This window comes from Mirounga leonina, unplaced genomic scaffold (genome assembly GCF_011800145.1).
Source record: "Mirounga leonina isolate KUSES-001 unplaced genomic scaffold, KU_Mleo_1.0 Mir_95, whole genome shotgun sequence".
Taxonomy (NCBI): domain Eukaryota; kingdom Metazoa; phylum Chordata; class Mammalia; order Carnivora; family Phocidae; genus Mirounga; species Mirounga leonina.
In genome coordinates, this window is record NW_023270865.1 from 24,784,937 (window position 1) to 24,805,532 (window position 20,596).

General features: G+C 38.7%; 1 protein-coding gene across 1 annotated transcript in view; it reads right to left on the reverse strand.

Moving 5' to 3' along the window:
• Window positions 1-20,596, reverse strand: part of GOLPH3 (golgi phosphoprotein 3) — a 58,513-nt gene that overhangs the window by 13,676 nt on the left and 24,241 nt on the right. Inside the window, exon 2 of the mRNA XM_034998910.1 lies at window positions 2,043-2,174. Coding sequence (XP_034854801.1) covers window positions 2,043-2,174 — 132 coding nt within the window. The remainder of the gene's footprint in view (window positions 1-2,042; window positions 2,175-20,596) is intronic.

The following is a 20,596-nucleotide window of genomic DNA, read 5'->3' on the forward strand; positions in this document are numbered from 1 at the left end:
TTTTCTAATAGAAAGTAAATAGCATTTCAAAGTGATTTATCAAGAGATAACCAGGGGGGCCTGGTTGGCTCAGTTGACAGAGCATGTGACTCTTGATCTTGGGGTTTTAAGTTCAAGCCACAAGATGGGTGTAGAGGTTACTTAAAAATAAAATCTTAGGGGCACCTGGGTGGCTCAGTCGTTAACGTGTCTGCCTTCAGCTCAGGTCATAATCCCAGAGTCCTGGGATCGAGCCCCACATCAGGCTCCCTGCTTCGCGGAAAGCCTGCTTCTCCCTCTCCCATGCCCCCTGCTTGTGTTCCCTCTCTCGCTATGTCTCTCTGGTCAAATAAATAAAATCTTAAAAAAATAAATAAAATAACATGTTAAAAAAGGTAAGGGAGGCCAAGCCAATGCCAATTATATCTGAATAAAGCTAAGAAACTAAGAAACAGAAAAAGACTAGTCAAAAGGTCCACATCAAACTTAAAGTTCTAGAAAATAGAGCAAAGATATAAGAAATAGAAGAAAACTGATAAAACCAAAACTAAACATTTCTAGATTGAAAGAACCCATGCATAATGAATTTTAATATATGTGCTGCCAAAGCAAGCACAGAATAATGATTTTTAAAAGACCCACATCAAGGTATATCGTACAATATCAGGAATAAACAGAAGATCTGAAATGCTTCCAGATAGGAAAACAGGTATCACACAAAGAATGAATATCAAAAGGGCACCAGACTTTAATAGCAACTTTGTATACTAGAGGGCAATGGGGAAATGACTTCAAAATTCTGTGGGAAAATAATTTAAATCTAACATTCTATTCCCAAACTGTCAAATGAAAATGAGGTACAGTAAAGAAATTTTCAGGCATGCAAAATATCAAAACATTTTCCTGCCACAAGGATGGAAAAAAATATTAGATCTAGAAACAGGAGGTTGAAAGCAGTAAAATGAGACAAGAAGTCCCAATAAAACCAAACCATAACCAGTCCAGACTGAAGCACAAGGCAGATTCTAATGGAGTTACTTAATGTATTTGAACATTTGAAAATTAATAATGCTAGTTTTTTTCTGAGGGAGCATATAAGAAAAAAAAGGCACAGAGAAAACATTTTTTAAAAAGAAAATTATTAAAACTCTAAAAAAAAAAAAAGAGGGGTGCTTGGGTGGCTCAGTTGGTTAAGCATCTGCCTTCGGCTTAGGTCATAAGATCCCAGGGTCCTGGGATCAAGCCCCACCGTCGGGATCCCTGCTCAGCAGGGAGCCTGCTTCTCGCTCTGCCTCTGCCCGCCGCTCCCCCTGCTTGTGCTCGCTCTCTCTGTCAAATAAATAAAATCTTAAAAAAAAAAAAAAAATCGCATGAGGAGTACATTCTGCTATACAATGTTTATTCTGCATAGAACTTTCAAGAAAGCCATTAATGTGGCTTTCTTTCCTATAGGATTATGGCATATCAAGCAAAAAATGTTCAGTTCTGACCTAAAACTTTGTAGATTTCATTAAGATGCTGTATTAAAGGAAAAAACAGTTTTGAAACACCATGGCCCCAAGAAACACAATGACAGACTAGAAGAGAAACAGTCTTGAATATCTGAGATGGAGGCTGGAGTTAAAAATTCTAAAAAATAACTATTTACACAGACTTTTACAGTAGAGAAGGTAGAGCTCTAAAAAGTATTCATATTCTGCTAAAAAAGTCCAACAGCCTATAGATAGTTAACTTGCACGGTAACACCTCTGAATTTTAAAACAAAGTTATGTCAAGTCTTTCCAAAGTATGGCTTTCAGAAGCAGCAAATGAAGTTTGGAGTCTTTCTGAATATGCAAGATGCAGGGGCCAGTGAGTCTAACAATGAATTAATTACATTAGTCATTATGTACCAAGAACCAAGAAACAAAGAATGCAAAAAAGACATGAAAACATGATTTCCAATAAAGTCTTAACTTTAAAATCAACTTCCTCTTTAATTCTTTAAATCTATTAATAGAAACTTCCATTTTTAGTCAGCACAAACTCTTTAAAAAGGATATGTTATTCAACACTCCTCTTACCTTTCTTGTTAACAGACTTTTACGTCTCATTCCACAAGCCTCTAGTTGTAACCTTCCTCTCAGTGCTAATTCAATTAACATACAGCCACGTAATCCAGATGATATACAGTCATTCCAAAATGATGTGTAACCCTAGTTAAAAGAAGGGAGGGGGGAGAGAAAACAAAATAGCTAATTTACTTTGAATTCAGACTCAAAAATAGAAATATCCTTAGCCAAAGTTATTTTTGGTGCCTTTTACCTTTCATATCTTTTCATAATTATAATTTTAAATAAAATACTAAAAAAATTAGTTATTATACATTACTAATACAGATTTTTCAGGTGTTTGTTGTCTTTTCACCACTAATCCTTATATGCAGATAAATAACTTTGGAAGTCAGAGGTTTAAAAAGATAATGTCTTTCATTCTTCATTAAGTTCCATGTTTAGGAGGCTCTTTCAGATTGCAAGGACCTGGGCTCATTCACTCAGTTAACCCCTGATGATAGTGGTTTATTATTAGTACGTGTGGGCAAGTTTAAAAAGTTCAGGAAAAACAATCTAGCCCACTGTGGCCTCACAGAGAATTAAAAAATCATTCATTCAATGCTTTTTGAGTATAAAAACACAAAGCTAATTTTAGAATATATTAGGAAATTTATGAGGGCCCATGCCTAAAGTTCGAGTAACAAGCATTGTAAAGTGATCAGATTGCCCCTCCCCCCCCCCCCCCCCCCCAAGAGACATTTAAGGGCAACATCCAAGGTGGAAGAACAACCAGACAGAATGAGACTGACAGACACCTAAAGATCTGGGGATACTCAAATCAACCAGATGAAGTCTGGGCACTTTTTCAGTGAATAACTGGAGTTCTCCAAAATATGAAGCCATGAAGTCTGCCATCTACTAATTTAAACTATCCAACTCAGGAAAAAGCAGAACTTGGGTTCTCAGAACAAGGTAACATATAATCTTGGTAGGAGAGAGAGCAGGCTAATTGATCCTGTGAAGAACATTCTCCGAAGAACGGATGGCCTAGGATTGGGGGTGGGGGGGGGGAACCTAGCCCCTTGATTCTGTCATTATCTCAAGGTCAATCTTGGTACTTTGCCAGGTCACAGTGGTCACCCTGTGTATCAGAAGATAACTGACCAACCATCAAGGTCCATGGGATTCCACTATTGACACAGGGACTTAAATTAGCCTAATGAAACTACCACTCCTGAGGGAAAAGGCTTTGGGAAAGTGAGAATCTAGATTAAGGGAGCCACAAAGGAACAAACAAAATATCGGTTTAAAGAGGCCAATTTAAATATGAGGCAGGGGAAGCAAAAACTGACTGGATTTGAGAGAATACTTTTAAACTTAATAAATGGTAGGGGTCTGATTAAAATAAGACTGCCACGGGGAACCTGCTTCTCCCTCTCCCTCTGCCCCTTCCCCTGCTTGTGCTCTCTCACCCTCTCAGATAAATAAAATCTTTTAAAATAAGACTGTCAGAGGTTTAGCGACATGGTTAGTGAGACCAGTAAGTTACAGAGGTTAGGTAAAATCCATGGTCTGTGTATCCATGCCAACTTAAGTCCTGCGAAGCCTGGGAATGGATTCCACATGAAATCAAAGTTACAGATATCTGGCTTCTACTGACCTGGACATGGAGCTTAAGCTCCCAGGTAAGCCTTTACAAACTGTAAACAACAGAACACACCTCGTGAAGCAGTAATGCATGTGGACAGTACCACACCCTGTCTCTGTCTACAAGCCTGGAAATTCCGGATGAACAGTACTGAAAAACTCACATTTGCTAGCAGAGGATGAAATATTATGTCTCAACCTCAACTGCTCCCAAGGTTATGGTATACCCAGAGAGGTTAGCAAAACGGAGTCTTTAGTAACAGACTTTAAAGATCTGCATTTAAGTGAATAGCTTTGGGGCAGTACCACTAAAAGACATACTTAAACAGAATTAAATTCACAGGGGAAAGCTGACAAATGAGCATGGACAGTTCTGTAGCAAAACTGATCAGGAATTAACCAGGCTGGGGGAGGGGAGAGAGAGGAGGAATACTAAAAAGGGCAAGATTAATTCTAAATATTTGAATGGTATAACTGGATCAGATGACAATGCCACCCCTGAAATTAAGTATATTAGAGGAAAAGCAGTAGATTGTACAAAAGTCAAGTGAATCTGGCCGTGACGTAGACCAGCAAGATTCTGCAGTGAATTCATGCCCCAACACATGTACGACAGACCAGCAGTGGTGACAAAATTACTCAGTTACAAATGCTAAGGAGCCCTTTAATCTTTCATCTCTAGTGCTAATCTTAAAACTACACCTCAACCATCCCCAAACATACATTTTAAAAGCTTATAATATATGGATGATGAATATTAACTAAATCTACTTTGGTAAGCATTTCACAATATTTGTAAATCAAACCATCATGCTCTACACCTTAAATTTACACAGCGATGTATTTGTCCATTTTTCTCAATAAAACTGGGGGGAAAAAAGTTAAGTATCTCTAAAATTGGGATGCAGTTCAAAGTAAGATGGTACCTTAAAGGAAATGTCATATTACAGCTACTGAGTTAACCTAAACCCATGGAGGAGAGAAGACAGATGTGGCATAGACCCCATACTCCAGAGCAGTGTAGTGATGAATTAGGGTCCAACCTGTCAGTTACTTGGAGTACTGAAAACTTGGTAACAAGACTGCATAACCATATCCAGGCATGCCACCAATCTAACCTACCTACCTTGGAAAAAGATTTTGTAAGGGCAGGTCAGTAACAACCACTGCCCAAAGGATTCTGTCCTCAAACCATTACCCCCTGAAACAAATTACAAGAACCCGTAATCCAGGTAGGATGGTTATATACTCAGGGCATGCTGAGTTTGTGCACCCATAAACATTTACAGAAAAATTTCTGTTAAGCAGAGCAAGCCAGGCACATTAAGAATAATAGTTAAAACAGGTGAGGAAGACCTGGCAATATAAAGCAGTTTATGATTTGGCTAAAACGGCACAACTCTGCACATCTGCAACCATGTTGTGAGAAGGTAAAGAAGCCCCAATAATGATTATGTATTCAGTGATACCACACACTCTTGCACTTAGAAGTCAGTGATTATTTCAGATCCCTAAATGGGTTTGAGATTCTACCGCCAGCAATGGAGTATCTTCATGCCTGTGGTTGGTCTAAGGATAGGTACTCAAAGCTCAGGGTCACATTAAGGGAGGACCACACTGGCCAGACTATCCACTTACTTATGAAGCAGCAGCAGCTGCACTAAGAATACTAGCAGCCATCGGACCTTGAGGACGTCCCCCACGCGCTGCAGAAGAAACCACCGGGGGTTAGAAGACCACAAGAAAACTATTTTGGGACCCTACAAGTTTGTGATCAGAAATCAGTTCCAGTATTTTCAAACACAAGGATGGGAGAGGCAGAGATATTCCAAGCAGAGATGTTCCCACAAAATCCAGAGAAACGTGACTTCATTAGGTTCATGGGTCCAAAACAAGAGGGGACATACAAGAATAGAGGATGCATTAAGACCCCAATATGATCATACTGATGGAGCGGGGATGCTAGAAAATCAAAAACAGGCACATTTAAAGATACCATGTGCAGCTCACAAGGCTTCCAACAAAACTTAGAAAAGAACACAAGAGACAAGGACTCCAAGGGCCCTGGAAACTAATTCAAAGCACCTCTACTTGAATAACAACAAATAATAACCAGGTAAGTAGAAACTTTCCCAATGAGATGCCAGCTAAATTAATTAATTACAGAGTTCTGCTTCAATTAATCTTTTGTTGTTCAGAGTCCCTGGCATCACAGACTCACTCAGACAAATGGCCAAACTTTAGGGCAGACCTCCTGAGGCTGTGGAACATAAACTGAGATAAATTATCTTTATCATATAGTATGCCATTCAGAAAAAATGAATGGTACAATAACAAATGAGGCAATGGCCTTGGGGACATGCTCTGCAGACACAATTCTTCCCTTGGTGGGCACTTCCAAGGTTGACATTTAAGGGAAAGAGACTATAAAAAGCCCAACACTGCTACATGTCTAAGCAACAACCTCCAACACAGCTTCTTCTCAGTGATAAGATGATACTTATTTGGATCTCTATTTGCCTGATTCCCTTTATTTCTCTCAAGTGGCTCAATCTGAATGGGGGAAAAGGGTGTTTTATTGGGCCCCTAAAAATGCAAACACTGAGTTCTCACCATTTGAGTTACAAGCTCCAGAAGTGCTTAATGAGAAGCTTTATGTTAAGAATCGACCCCACAGGGGCACGTGCGTGGCTCAGTCAGTTAAGCATCTATCTTCTGTATAATGTTGAATTCTGGTGTGATCAATGTTTTTAGTTTCTAAACAGACTTTCCTCAGCGAAAGAAAATATCAGGTTACCAAAACATTTGGTGTTTACTACCAAACCCAATCCAAAAGTTGTACTAGTGAAGTTGTACTAGTTGAACCACTCTTGGTTCACATACCCTATTTTGAAACTTTGCCCTCATCTTCAGATTCTACAGAAAGACACAACTGTGCCCTGTCACATCTACTTGGACCAGGATGGGCAAATCAAAGTTTCCCTCCTGGCAATCTAACTTGGGGACACAGAGGCTGATGGGCACTAGCATATGAGTTCTAACTGATTAGTGGCTTGCGATGCCACCGGCCATTTTGTTCAAACACAGTCTGACAATGAAGATAAACGGAAAGGAAAACAGAAGAGAGACGCAGAACAGAAATGAGAGAACACACAGCACTGAGGCAAACCAAGACATACAGAAACAGACATAGAGAGACAAACACACATACAGAATAGCATCCTAACAACAGAACCTTTCCTATGTGTTTGGGCTGTACTCCTGAACACTTGCATCTCCTTGAAGGGATTTTTGTTCTAGCAAGGAAGTAACTTTAATTTTTTTTTTAAGAATTTATTTACCCATTCATGAGAGACAGAGAGAGAGACAGAGAGGCAGAGGGAGAAGCAGCCCAATGCAGGACTCGATCCCAGGACCCTGGGATCATGACCCGAGCCAAAGGAAGACGCCTAACTGACTGAGCCACCCAGGCACCCGCAAGTAACTTCTAATAAAGCTAAAAGGAATTTAATGAATTGACATTATGTATCTGACAAAGGTCTCTAAGTACAGAAACTACAACTAAAAGATTTACATAGACCAACAAATATTATGCATGGCTAAAAAATTCAAATTTGCATGCACTTAACTAGTCTGTTTATGACAATAAGGGCATCTGCTTATTTCATAAATAAACAGCAGTCCAATCCACCCATTTTATCATTTGTAAGAAAGCAAATTAGGACTTATTAATCAAACAAATGCCACTTACAATTTAAGTGCTACATTCCAATTAATCTCATCTAATTAATATATACAATGGAACATTATGCGGCCATCAAAAGGAATGAAATCTTGCCATTTGCAAAGACGTGGGTGGAACTGGAGGGTATTATGCTGAACGAAATAAGTCAATCAGAGAAACACATGTATCATATGACCCCACTGATATGAGAAATTCTTAATCTCAGGAAACAAACTGAGGGTTGCTGGAATGGTGGGGGGTGGGAGGGATGGGGTGGCTGGGTGATAGACATTGGGGAGGATATGTGCTATGGTGAGCGCTGTGAATTGTGTAAGACTGTTGAATCACAGACCTGTACCTCTGAAACAAATAATACATTATATGTTTAAAAAAAAAAAAAAAGATAGCAGGAAGGGAAAAATGAAGGGGGCAGAAATCAGAGGGGGAGATGAACCATGAGAGACTATGGACTCTGAGAAACAAACTGAGGGTTCTAGAGGGGAGGGGGATGGGGGGATGGGTTAGCCTGGTGATGGGTATTAAAGATGTCACTTACTGAATAGAGCACTGGGTGTTATACGCAAAAAATGAATCATGGAACACTACATCAAAAACTAATGATGATGTAATGTATGGTGATTAACATAATAAAAAAATAAAATCAGAAGAAAAAAAAAGAAGTAAATTAAATCCTGATATCCCCAACCTTACGAAAGTAAAAAACACACACACACTTAAAAAAAAAATACACACACTAAAAAACTATTTACAAAACAGACAAATTCAATTTGAGGGACATTCTAAGCAACCAATAAGAACTAAAGGAAATCATATTTAAAGAATTAAAGAATGACAATGACTCATTAAGAAAATGATTCATCAAATACAGAATTCTCAGGAAAGAGATAAAAATTCTGTAGTTAAAATTAATAACTGAAATGAAAAGTTCACTGGAAGAGCTCAAGAGATTTGAAATGAAAGAGAATCAAGGAACTTGAATTTGAAGAACAGCAAGAAAAAAGAAGAAAGTGAGATGTCAAGTATACTTCAATTAAAAAAGAAGAAAAGAGAAAGAAAATGAGGAAAGCCAGAGATTACAGTCTTCAAAACTGCCAGAATAGGAGTAAAAGGAGTCTCAAAAAGAGAGGAGAAAGCAGAAAAAGTAACAGCTGAAAATTTCCCAAACTGGGAAAATATTCATCTAAGATCCAGATGCTCAACAAACTCCAAACTGGATAAACACAAAGAGATCATCAAACCTAGACACATCACAGTCAAACTGTTGAGAAAAATCTTGAAGGCAGCATGACAAAACAACTTCTCACATATAAGAGAACAATACAATTACCAGTTAACTTCTCACTGCAAACTCTGAAGACTGGAAACTAGCAGGCACTGAGATAACATACTTGAAGTGCTGAAAGAAAAAATATTATCAACCAAGAATTTATACTCAGCAAAATTATCCTTCAAAAGTGAATGTGAAACAAAAAATGAATCTGTTGCTAGCAGATCAACCTGATAAGAAATTAACTAGAGGAAGTTCTGCTGCTGAAAGTCAGATGGTATTTCAAATCCATATAGAAGAAAGAAAGATACAAAAGTAAACTTAAGAAACTGTACTTGCCATCAGGGAAATACAAATCAAAACCACAATGAGATACCACCTCATACCAGTGAGACTGGCCAAAATTAACAAGACAGGAATCAACATGTGTTGGCGAGGATGTGGAGAAATACACTGCTGGTGGGAATACAAACTGGTGCAGCCACTCTGGAAAACAGTATGAAGGTTCCTCAAGATGTTAAGAACAGAGCTACCCTATGACCCAGTGATTGCACTACCAGGTATTTACCCCAAAGATACAGATGTAGTGAAAAGAAGGGGCACCTGCACCCCAATGTTCACAGCAGCAATGTCCATAATAGCCAAACTGTGGAAGGAGCCAAGATGTCCTTCAACAGATGAATAGATAAAGAAGATGTGGGTCAAATATACAATGGAATATTACTCAGCCATCAGAAAGGATGAATACCCACCATTCGCATCGACATGGGTGGAACTGGAGGGGATTATGCTAAGTGAAATAAGTCAAGCAGAGAAAGTCAATTATCATATGGTTTCACTCATTTGTGGAACATAAGGACTAGCACAGAGGACCAGAGGGGAAGGGAGGGAAAACTGAAGGGAAAGAAATCAGAGAGGGAGACAAACCATGAGGAGACTCTGGACTCCGGGAACCAAACTGAGGTTACAGAAGGGAGGGGACTGGGGGGATGGGGTAACCGGGTGATGGATATTGAGGGCACATGATGTGATGAGCACTGGGTGTTATACCCAACTAATGAATCACTGAACACTACATCAAAAACTTATGATGTACTATATGCTGGCTAACTGAATAGAATAAAAAAATAAAAATAAATAAAAAACTGTATTTTCTTTTTCCTTTTAAAAACTTATTTAAAAGCACAAGTTGCATAAAAAATAAGTATAAAACACTACTGTTGGGGTTATAACATAAATTTGTAATATTTCTGACAATAATGCACAAAAGAAGGGAGAGTAAATAAAGCTATATTGAAGTTTCTATAACTTGCTGGAATTAAATGAGTATTAATTTGCACCAAGAATGTGATAAAGACATGTTGTAATTTCTAAGGAAACTACTGAGAAAAAAAACGAATATGGAAGAAGGGAGAAAATTTAAATGGTATAATTGTAATTTTCTATTTAATACAAAAGAAGGCAGTAAAGGAGGAACAGAGGAACCAAAAGAATTATTTGACATAAAAAACAAAAAGCATAGTGGCTGGTGTAAATCGAACTCTACCAATAATTATATAATTGTGAATAGTTAAATACTCCAATCAAAGATAAAAGATTGGGGTGCCTGAGTGGCTCAGTCGGTTAAGTGTCTGACTCTTAAGTGTCTGAATCTGGGCATGATTTCATGGTGGTAAGATGGAGCCCCGAGTCAGGCTCCGTGCTCAGCACACAGTCCGCTTCAGATTCTCTCTCCCTCTCCCCCTTGTACCCCTCCCCCCACCCCCTGCACAGCGCGTGCGCGCACGCGCGCGCGCACACACACACACACACACTCTCTCTCTCTCTCAGATACATAAATAAAATCTTTAAAAAAAAAAAAAGGTAAAAGACTGTTGAGGCCCCTGGGTGGCTCAGTCAGTTGAACATCAGACTCTTGGTTTCCACTCAGGTCATGGTCTCACAGGCTGTGGGATGGAGTGCAGCAGGCTCTGCACTCGGTGGGGGTCTGCTTGAGGATTCTCTCCCCCTGCCCCTCTCCCCACTCAAGCACATGTGCGCACACACTCTCTCAAATAAATAAATCTTTTTAAAAAAGATAGGGTGCCTAGGTGGCTCAGTCAGTTGAGCATCTGCCTTCCGCTCAGGTCATGGTCTCAGGGTCCTAGGATTGAGCCCCATATCCGGCTCTCGACTCAGCAATGGGTCTGCTTCTCCCTCTCCCTCTGTGATCTCTCTTGCTCTCTCTCTCAAATAAATTAACAAAATCTAAAAATAAATGAATAACAAAAAAAAGATAAAAGACTGTTAAGACTGGATAAAAGACCTAACCATATGCTGTTTACAAAAGATAGTTTAAATTCCAAAACACAAATAGGTTTACAAGAATGAAAAGAACATGCAGACATGAATCAAAAGAAAACTGGAACAGCTTTGTTAAAAGACAAAGTACACTTCAGAGTAAAGAAAATTAAGAGAAACAAGGGGGACATTTTCATATGATAAAGAAGTTAACCATCAGGAAGATAGAACAATTATAAACAAGCATATACATACCTAACAAGAGAATCCCAAAATACATGAAGCAAAAACTGACAAGAGCGGGGTGCCTGGGTGGCTCAGTCGTTAAGCGTCTGCCTTCAGCTCAGGTCAGGATCCCAGGGTTCTGGGATCGAGCCCGCATCGGGCTCCCTGTTCCGCGGGAGGCCTGCTTCTCCCTCTCCCACTCCCCCTGCTTGTGTTCCCTCTCTCCCTATCTCTCTCTCTGTCAAATAAATAAATAAAATCTTTAAAAAAAAAAAAAAAACTGACACGAGAAATAAACAATACAGTAACAGTAATTGACTACGCTGACAATAACTGATAGAACTAGACAAAAAAAACAAAGATACAAAACTGAACAACACTATCAACCACATTAACTTAAATGGCATTTATAAAACTCTCCAACAAACAACAGTAAAATATACATGATTTTCAAGCACACCTGGAATATTTTCCAAGATGGACCATATGGTAGCCCATAAAAAAAATGAACTTAAAAGGACTGAAATCATATGAAGTATGTTTTACTCCAAGGGAATTAAATTAGAAATCAACAGAATGAAATCTGGGAAATCTCCATTTGGAAATTAATCTACGACTTCTAAATAATCCACTGGTCAAAGAAATCACCAAAAAAAATGAGGAACTATTTTGAACTCAATTAAAATAAAAACACAAAATATCAAAATCTATGGGATGCAGCTAAACTAGTGTTTAGAAAGAAATTTACATCTCTATTACATATCTCAAATCAACAACCTAATCTCCCACCTTAAGAAACTAGAAAAAGAACAAACTAAATCCAAATCAATCAAAGTGAAGGAAATAATAAAGATTAGTACAGAAACCAACGAAATGCAAAATACAAAAATGGGAAGTAGGGGACCCATGAAGCCAAAAGTTATTTCTTCAAAAAAAAAAAAAAAAAATCAAGGTTAAAACTGGGAAGGGAGGAGAGGAAGAAAGGCAGAGAGAGGAAAGAGATATGCAAATTACCAAAGTCAAAACTAAAAGCAGAGACATCACTTCCAAACCTACAGAAATTTAAAGGGCTACAAGGGAACACTATGAACAACTGTATGCCAATAAATTAGACAACTTAGATGAAATGTTCAAATTCCTGGAAAAACACAAATTACCAAAACCAACTGAAGAAGAAATAAAAATCAGAATAAACCCATAACAAGAAATAGAATTAGGTAATAAAAATCATTATACAAAGAGTGTCATTGAGACATAGGAAGAACCAGGCTGGACCACCAGATGTGAGAAACCTGAACACCAGCCCGGACCATAAGGCAAACTTTTACAGGATTTGAAGCGGGTCATTTAATATCCTCTCTCTGTCTCCATTTTCTCATCTACACAATGAAAGAGACAGACTTCAAGCATTCTACATGTATGATTCTAACCAATTAAGAATTCCCTAAGGGGCTTTGTGACTTAGGGCAAAACCAGATACATGATCCTGTCAATTTCCAAAAAAGCATTTGCAAGTCAATCATCAAGGGTATTCAAAAAACCCTTTATTTTTTTTTAAAGATTATATTTAATATTTGAGAGAGAGAGAGAGAGCATGAGCAGGGTGGAGGGGCAGAGGGAGAAGCAGACTCCCTGATGAGCAGGGAGCCTGATGTGGGGCTTGATCCCAGCACCGAGATGATGACCTGAGCTGAAGGTGGGCACTTAACCGACTGAGCCACCCAGGCGCCCCTTAAAAACTCTTTATTAACATATAAAGAACTGTCTGAAGAATAAAGTTAATGTATCTCAGGACAGATAAGCATTTATAATGAGGTACCTGGAAACTGGTGTTTGGCACTGTAATACATAGTCTAGAAGAGGACAAGAAAAGTTTTGAGTTTTCATTTAACAATGTGATCTTCTTAATGTCAAACTGGTAAGAAAATTTGGGAATATCCTGCCACACTGGTAAGTTACAGAGTCATGGCAAGTTGTACTACATTTAGATTTTAAGAATTCAAATTAGACTCTCAGGTTGACAGGACCTGGAGTACACAGCAATCTGAAGATCACCACTGTTTCCTAACAACCACACATCCGCTATGCTGAGGTAACTAATGAGCCCTACAAAAAGTAGCCTATCATTAGAAAGAATATGGGTTAAAAAGTCAAAAAATAGGGGTGCCTGGGTGGCTCAGTTGGTTAAGTGTCCAACTCCTGATTTAGACTCAGGTCATTATCTCAGGGTCATGGGATCGAGCCCTGTGCCCGGCTCCACACTCAATGCAGAGTCTGCCTGTCCCCCTTCCCCCTCCCCCCCTGTGCTCACCCCCATCCCACTTGTGCTCACTCATGCTCTATCACTCTTGCTCTCTCTCTCAAATAAATAAAATCTTTAAAAAAAGAAAAAAGCCAGAAAACAAAAAATTAGTTATCCCATCCTTGTACAGAAAAAGCCTCTACGATAGCCCCAATAACTCCTGCCTCTTGGTATCCATATCCTTATGTAATCCCCTCCTTGTGAACATAGGCTGGACTTGCTTCTGACAGAGTACAACAAATACCATGGTATGTCACTGCAGAGGTTAGTTACAAACACACTGTGGGCTTCCTTCTTGGGCCTCCCACCTTGCTCTGCCAGCTGCCATGTTTTGAGCTGTCCTATACACACACGCCGGGAAAGCTAAGGCTCTTAGTCCAACAACCCCCAAGAAACAGAATCCTCCTCCAGTTGAGCCTTCATATGAAACTGAAGCTCTCTCTGCCCAACAACTTATCTGCAATCTCATGAAAGATTTTGAGCCAGAGGCTCTCAGTTAAGCAATGCGCAGATTCCTGATCCACAGAAAACTGAGATAAAATCCATTCCTTGTTCCAAGCTGCTAAATTTTGTTACAGAGTATAAGGTAACTAACATAGGGGCCCCTAGTATTGGAGAGACAGGGATAAAGGGAGGTGATGGCCCAAGGGTCTGAGTTTCCTTTGGGGGTAATGAAACTGTTCTAAAACTGACTGTAGTGACTGCTGCACAACCCTGTGAACATGCCAAAAACCCTGAACTGTACACTTTAAGTGGGTGAATTATATGGCATGTGAATTCTATTTCAATAAAGCAGTTACCAAAAAGACAACTAACACACCTTGTATATGAAACTACTTCTGAAATCTTAAAGAACTTTTATTCTGAAAGAATTAAGGCTGAAAAAGTTCTTAGCAAAAATAACTAAACTGATCAAGAGGACTGTGAATTCAAGTAAAGAGAGACTTCAAAGATTAGACAAGAATAAACAAAAAGAGACAGAAAAACTGGGAAACTATCTATGTTTGCAGGTGACATAACTAGATACCAAAAAAAAAAAAAGGATACCCCAAAAAACTGAAGAGTATAAATGGAAAAATTACTATACAATAAGAAAATTTAGAAAAGAACCAGGACTATAAAATTGACAAACATCAATAACTGCCATATACAAACAATAAAAAGGAAATAAAAAAATATATAATTTCAAAGACCTCATTTACAATCTTAACCAAAAAAAGAAAATATCTAGGCAAACTTGTACAAAGAAAGCTTAAAACTTCCCTGCAAGAAGACTGTTGAATCTCAGATCTGTAACTCTGAAACAAATAATGCAATATATGTTAAAAAAAAAAAGAAGAAGAAGAAGAAGGTAGCGGGAGGGGAAGAATGAAGTGGGGGAAATCGGAGGGGTAGACGAACCATGAGAGACGATGGACTCTGAAAAACAAACTGAGGGTTCTAGAGGGGAGGGGGGTGGGAGGATGGGTTAGCCTGGTGGTGGGTATTGAGGAGGGCACATTCTGCATGGAGCACTGGGTGTTGTGCACAAACAATGAATCATGGAACACTTCATCTAAAACTAATGATGTAATGTATGGGGATTAACATAAGAATAAAAAAAAAAAAAAAAACTTCCCTGCAAGACTTAAAAACAGACCTGGAATATGGAAAACATCTCACTCTTAGATACAGAAACAACATTATAATGTTATCAGTTCTTCCTAACTTACAAATTTAATATCATCCTAATACAAATAACAAGTTTTGTTTTTATCTAGAGCTACAGAAGTTAAAAATAAAGTTCATAAAGATAAATACAAAAGAATAACCAGGAAAACTGGGGAGGCGGAGAGAGCAATATATGAGGAACAGAAATGAAACTGCCCTACTAGATAGTAAAACAGATTTAAAGCCTCTCGAAATTAAATGATAGGATACCAACACATGAACAAACAGACCAAAAGAATAAAATCCAGAAGAGACCCAAGAATATATTGAAATCTAATATATGATAAAACTGTAATCTCAAATCAGTGTAAGATGGAAAGACGTGTATTTTAATTAATAGTATTAGGACAACTGGATAGCCATTTAGAAAAAGAAAACTGTATCCATACTTCATATTATACTTTTTTTTTTTTAAAGATTTTATTTGTTTATTTGAGAGAGAATGAGATAGAGAGAGAGCATGAGAGGGGGGAGGGTCAGAGGAAGAAGCAGACTCCCTGCCGAGCAGGGAGCCCGATGTGGGACTTGATCCCGGAACTCCAGGATCATGACCTGAGCCGAAGGCAGTCGCTTAACCAACTGAGCCACCCAGGCGTCCCATACTTCTTATTATACTTCTAAATAAAGGTCCAAATGGATCAGGGACTGAAATGTGAAATGAAACAATGTAAATACTAGAAGAAAAAAGAAGCAAATACCTTCATAACCTGGAGTGGGGAAAAAATTTTGCAGCTATTACTTGAATCTAAAAGAAATAAAAAGACTGATAAATCACACAAGTTTTTTAAAGTCTGCATGGCAAAAACCGTAAGCAAGTCAAAAAACAAAAGAAAATGTAGGAAGTTTATAACATATCACAAGTATAAGGATCTCTAATATACAATTCCTAAAAATTAAAAGAAAATAAAATCAATAATTTTTAAAAAGCAAAAGATATTGGGGCGCCTGGGTGGCTCAGTCAGTTAAGCATCTGACTCTTGATTTCGGCTCAGGTCATGATCTCAGGGTCATAAGATCGAGCCCTGCGTTGGGCTCTGTGCTGGGTGTGGAAACTGCTTAAGATTCTCTCTCTCCCGGGCGCCAGGGTGGCTCAGTTGTTGAGCAACTGCCTTCGGCTCAGGTCATGGTCCCAGGGTCCTGGGATCGAGTCCCATATCGGGCTCTCCGCTTCGCGGGAGGCCTGCTTCTCCCTCTCCCACTCCCCCTTGCTTGTGTTCCCTCTCTCACTGTGTCTCTCTCTGTCAAATAAATAAATAAAATCTTAAAAAAAAAAAAAGATTTTCTCTCTCCCTTTGCCCACCCCCCCGCCACTCCCTCTCAAAAAAAAAAAAAGAGGGGCGCCTGGGTGGCTCAGTTGGTTAAGCGACTGCCTTCGGCTCAGGTCATGATCCTGGAGTCCCTGGATGGAGTCCCACATCGGGCTCCCTGCTCAGTGGGGAGTCTGCTTCTCCCTCTGACCCTCCCCCCTCTCATGTGCTCGCTCGCTCTCATTCTCTCTCTCTCAAATAAATAAAATCTTTAAAAAAAAAAAAAAGAAAGGTAAGGGGCGCCTGGATGGCTCAGTCGGTTGGGCATCTTCGTTCAGCTCAGGTCATGGTCTCAGGGCCCCAGGACTGAGCCCTGCATCAGGCTCCCTGCTCAGTGGGGAGCCTGCTTCTCCCTCTCCCTCTGCCATGAGCACATGAGTGAGAGAACACAAACAGGGGAAGCAGTAGAGAGAGGGAGAAGCAGGCTACCTGTTGAGCAGGAAGTCCGATGCAGGACTCAATCCCAGGACCCTGGGATCATGACCTAAACCAAAGGCAGATGCTCAACTGAATCACTCAGGCGCCCTCTCCTTCATATGCTTATTGAAATTGCATTATACGTAGTTTGATATGGGAAACACTGACATCTTTATAACATTGAATTTTTTTATATAAACACGTATCTTGGGACACCTGGGTGGCTCAGTCAGTTAAGCGTCTGCCTTCAGCTCAAGTCATGATTCCAGGGCCCTGGGATGGAACCGCGAATCAGGCTCTTTGCTCAGCGGGGAGTCTGCTTCTCCCTCTCCTTCTGCCCCTCTGCTTGTGCTCGCTCTAAGTAAATCTTAAAAAAAAAAAAAAAAAAGGCAAAAGATATAAACAGAAAAATTCACAAAAGAAATGAAAAGGACTTCAATATATGGAAAGATACTTCATTCATAAGAAAATACACGCTTAAATTATGTAAGAATTCACCAACAAAAAACAAACAACCCAGTTCAAAAATAGGCAGAACAAGTATCTATCACCAAATGACTAGATAAGCAAAATATGGTATATACATACAATGGACCATTATTCAACTTTAAAAAGAAATTCTGACACATGCTACAATATGGACAAACCTGGAGGACATTGTATTGAGTGAAATAAGCCAGTCACAAGAAGGCAAGCATAATGATTCCACTTACATGAGGTACCTAGAATAGTCAAATTCATTGACAGCAGAATGGTGGTTGCCTGGGGCAGGTGGGTGGGGAATGTGAAGTTATTTAAAGGGTAAAGAGTTTTAGTAGGGGATGATGTAGTTCTTTTGAGGTGGATGGTGGTGATGGTTGCACAGCAGTGAGAATGTTATGCCAGTGAACAATACACTTAAAAATGGTTAAAATAGTAAATTTCATGCTGTGTATATCTTACCACAATTTTTAAAACTACAGAAGACAATGCTTACCTATCAAGACTGGCAAAAATCCAGTAATATGACAAGATACTGTGTTAAAGATAAGAACAATAGGCACTCTTACACACTATGATGGGAATGCAAAGCTGACACCACTCCAAGGGGAATTTGGAAATCTAGAAAAATCGTATATACCCTTTATCTAGACAATCCTACTTCCAGGAATCTACTGTGAAAAAAAATTCATAAATATGAAACAAAGTGTGACATTATTTGAAGTTGGGAATGCTTGGAAACACCCCATAAATCCATCAATAAGGGACCTGATGAATACAGAAAGATATACACATAATAAAATACTACAGAGCCATAAAAGACATAACCTACAGGCTATGACATGTAAAAAGGAAGACACCAAACAACATATATAATAGGCTACCTTTTGTATATGGAGGAGAGGGGCAAGAATGAATATATATATATATTTAATTTTATATATATATATATATATAATTTTAAAGAAACACTGGAAAGATAAACCCCAACTAATTTTTTTTAAATTACCAATAGGGGAAGGAAGGAATGAAATAGAAAGAACAAAGGCAGCATTTTAAATGTACATCCTCAGTAAAAGTGCTACACAGTGGGGCACCTAGGTGGCTCAGTGGGTTAAGCATCCGACTCTTGATTTTGGCTCAGGTCAGGCTCTCAGGGTCATCAGATTGAGCCCCGCGTTCGGCTCCGCACTGGGCATGGAGCCTGCTTGGGATTCTCTCTCCTTCTCCCTCTGCCCCTCCCAGCTCATGCTGTCTCTCTCTCTAAAATTAATTAATTCATTTTTTTTTTTAAAGTTACTACACAGAAACTTTACACTGAACTCAATAGTCAATTAGTAATATTGACATTATTTTGCAACCATTTTATTTTTTTAAGATTTTATTATTTGAGAGAGAGAGAGAGAGCATGGGGTGGGGGTGGAGGGGCACAGGAAGAGGGAGAAGCAGACTCCCTACTGAGCTCAGAGCCCAATGCAGGGCTCAATCCCAGGACCCCCAAGATCATAACCTGAACCAAAGGCGGACGCTTAACCAACTGAGCCACCCAGGCACCCCTGAAACTATTTAATACATAAAGTAAGCCAATACAAATAAGTTAATACTTTAGAAATCAAGATCTTCAATGAGAAAAGGAGATACAAGTATAAAATCTAGTGAGTAAAATAAAAATCCACAATGTTAAATTTGGACCAAAAAATACATAAACTGATTTTTTTCCGCTCCCAAAAAGTGTTTGCTAGCTCTGTCCCCAGAAGAAAATATATTCACTTAGGGGCACCTAAGTGGCTCAGTCGGTTAAGCGTCTGCCTTCAGCTCAGGTCATGATTCTAAAGTCCCGGGATGGAGCCCCAAGTTAGAATCAAGCCCCACGTCAGGCTCTCTGCTCAGTGGGGGTCTGCTTCTCCCTCTGCCCCTCCCCTGCTTGTGCTTGCTCTCTCTCTAATACATAAAATCTTTTAAAAAAGAAAAGAAAAGAAAGAAAATATATTCTATCTCTGTGCACTAAGAAGTCCTAGAACCATGACAATCCATTAACACTGAGTACACCCAGTACCCAGACACTGTCTACTCCCCGCAAATAAAAACTAGGATTCTTTAAAGGAATGGCTGATCCTAGGTCTGAAATAGGCTACGTACAAGAAGAAAGAGGAGTCTGGGACATTTGTTGGTGTTGATCAGAAAGCAAGTTATCAAAGGTAATAGGTCATATCAAAAGAACACTGAAGCCAAAAGAAATAAATTCCCATAGGCCAAAGGTGGGACAATTTGAACTTCAAAAAGATTAATACAAGTGACTGAAACACATGAATATATTAAAAAAGAAAAACACAAGTCATAGTGTTAAAAAAGGAAAAAAAAACCCGTACCTTACAGGAAGTAAGACACTAACGTCCTTTATCTGAAACCTGGCATTTAAAAGAAATTTAAGTGTTTATCCGGTCTGTTAAGTGCATTTTTAAAAAACACAGGATTACAAAGGAAACCAAATCATTGAAAGTTATTAAAATATTAAAAGTAAACAAATTTGTGATATGTGCTTTATTAGCACTTTAAACAAATTCCAGTGGCAAGTTTAATAACTACTATAATCCCAAGGTAGTGATGAGCAGACAATAATGTTGAGGTGTCTATAATAGTTGTATTGTGATATGAAAATATCTCTAGTTTCTACTGATACCAAACTCACAGGCACTGCTAACATTACTTTAGCTTTCTGCGTGCCTACATTCATAACTGAAGCAGATATAGGTCGATACAAAATAAACTGTTTCTTCCAGCAGTTATAAGAAGAATGTTTATAGTAATACAGGCCTACCTAAAGAAACAAGAAAAATCTCAAATAAACAATCAAACCTTCCACCTAAAGGAACTAGAAAAAGAACAAAGCCCAAACTTAAAGGAAGGAAATACTAAAGAGCAGAGCAGAAACAAAATAAAGACTAAATATATAAATTAAAAAGATCAATGAAATTAAGAGCTGGTTCTTTGAAAAGATAAATAAAACTGATAAACCTTTAGACAGACTAACCAAGGAAAAAAAGAGGACTCAAATGAATTAAATCAAAAATGAAAGAGAAGTTACAATACCACAGAAATACAAAAGATTATAAAATACTACAAAGAAAGAATTACATGCCAACAAATTTGGCAACCTACAAGAAATAGGTAAATTCCTAGAAATTTACACTCTTCCAAGACTGA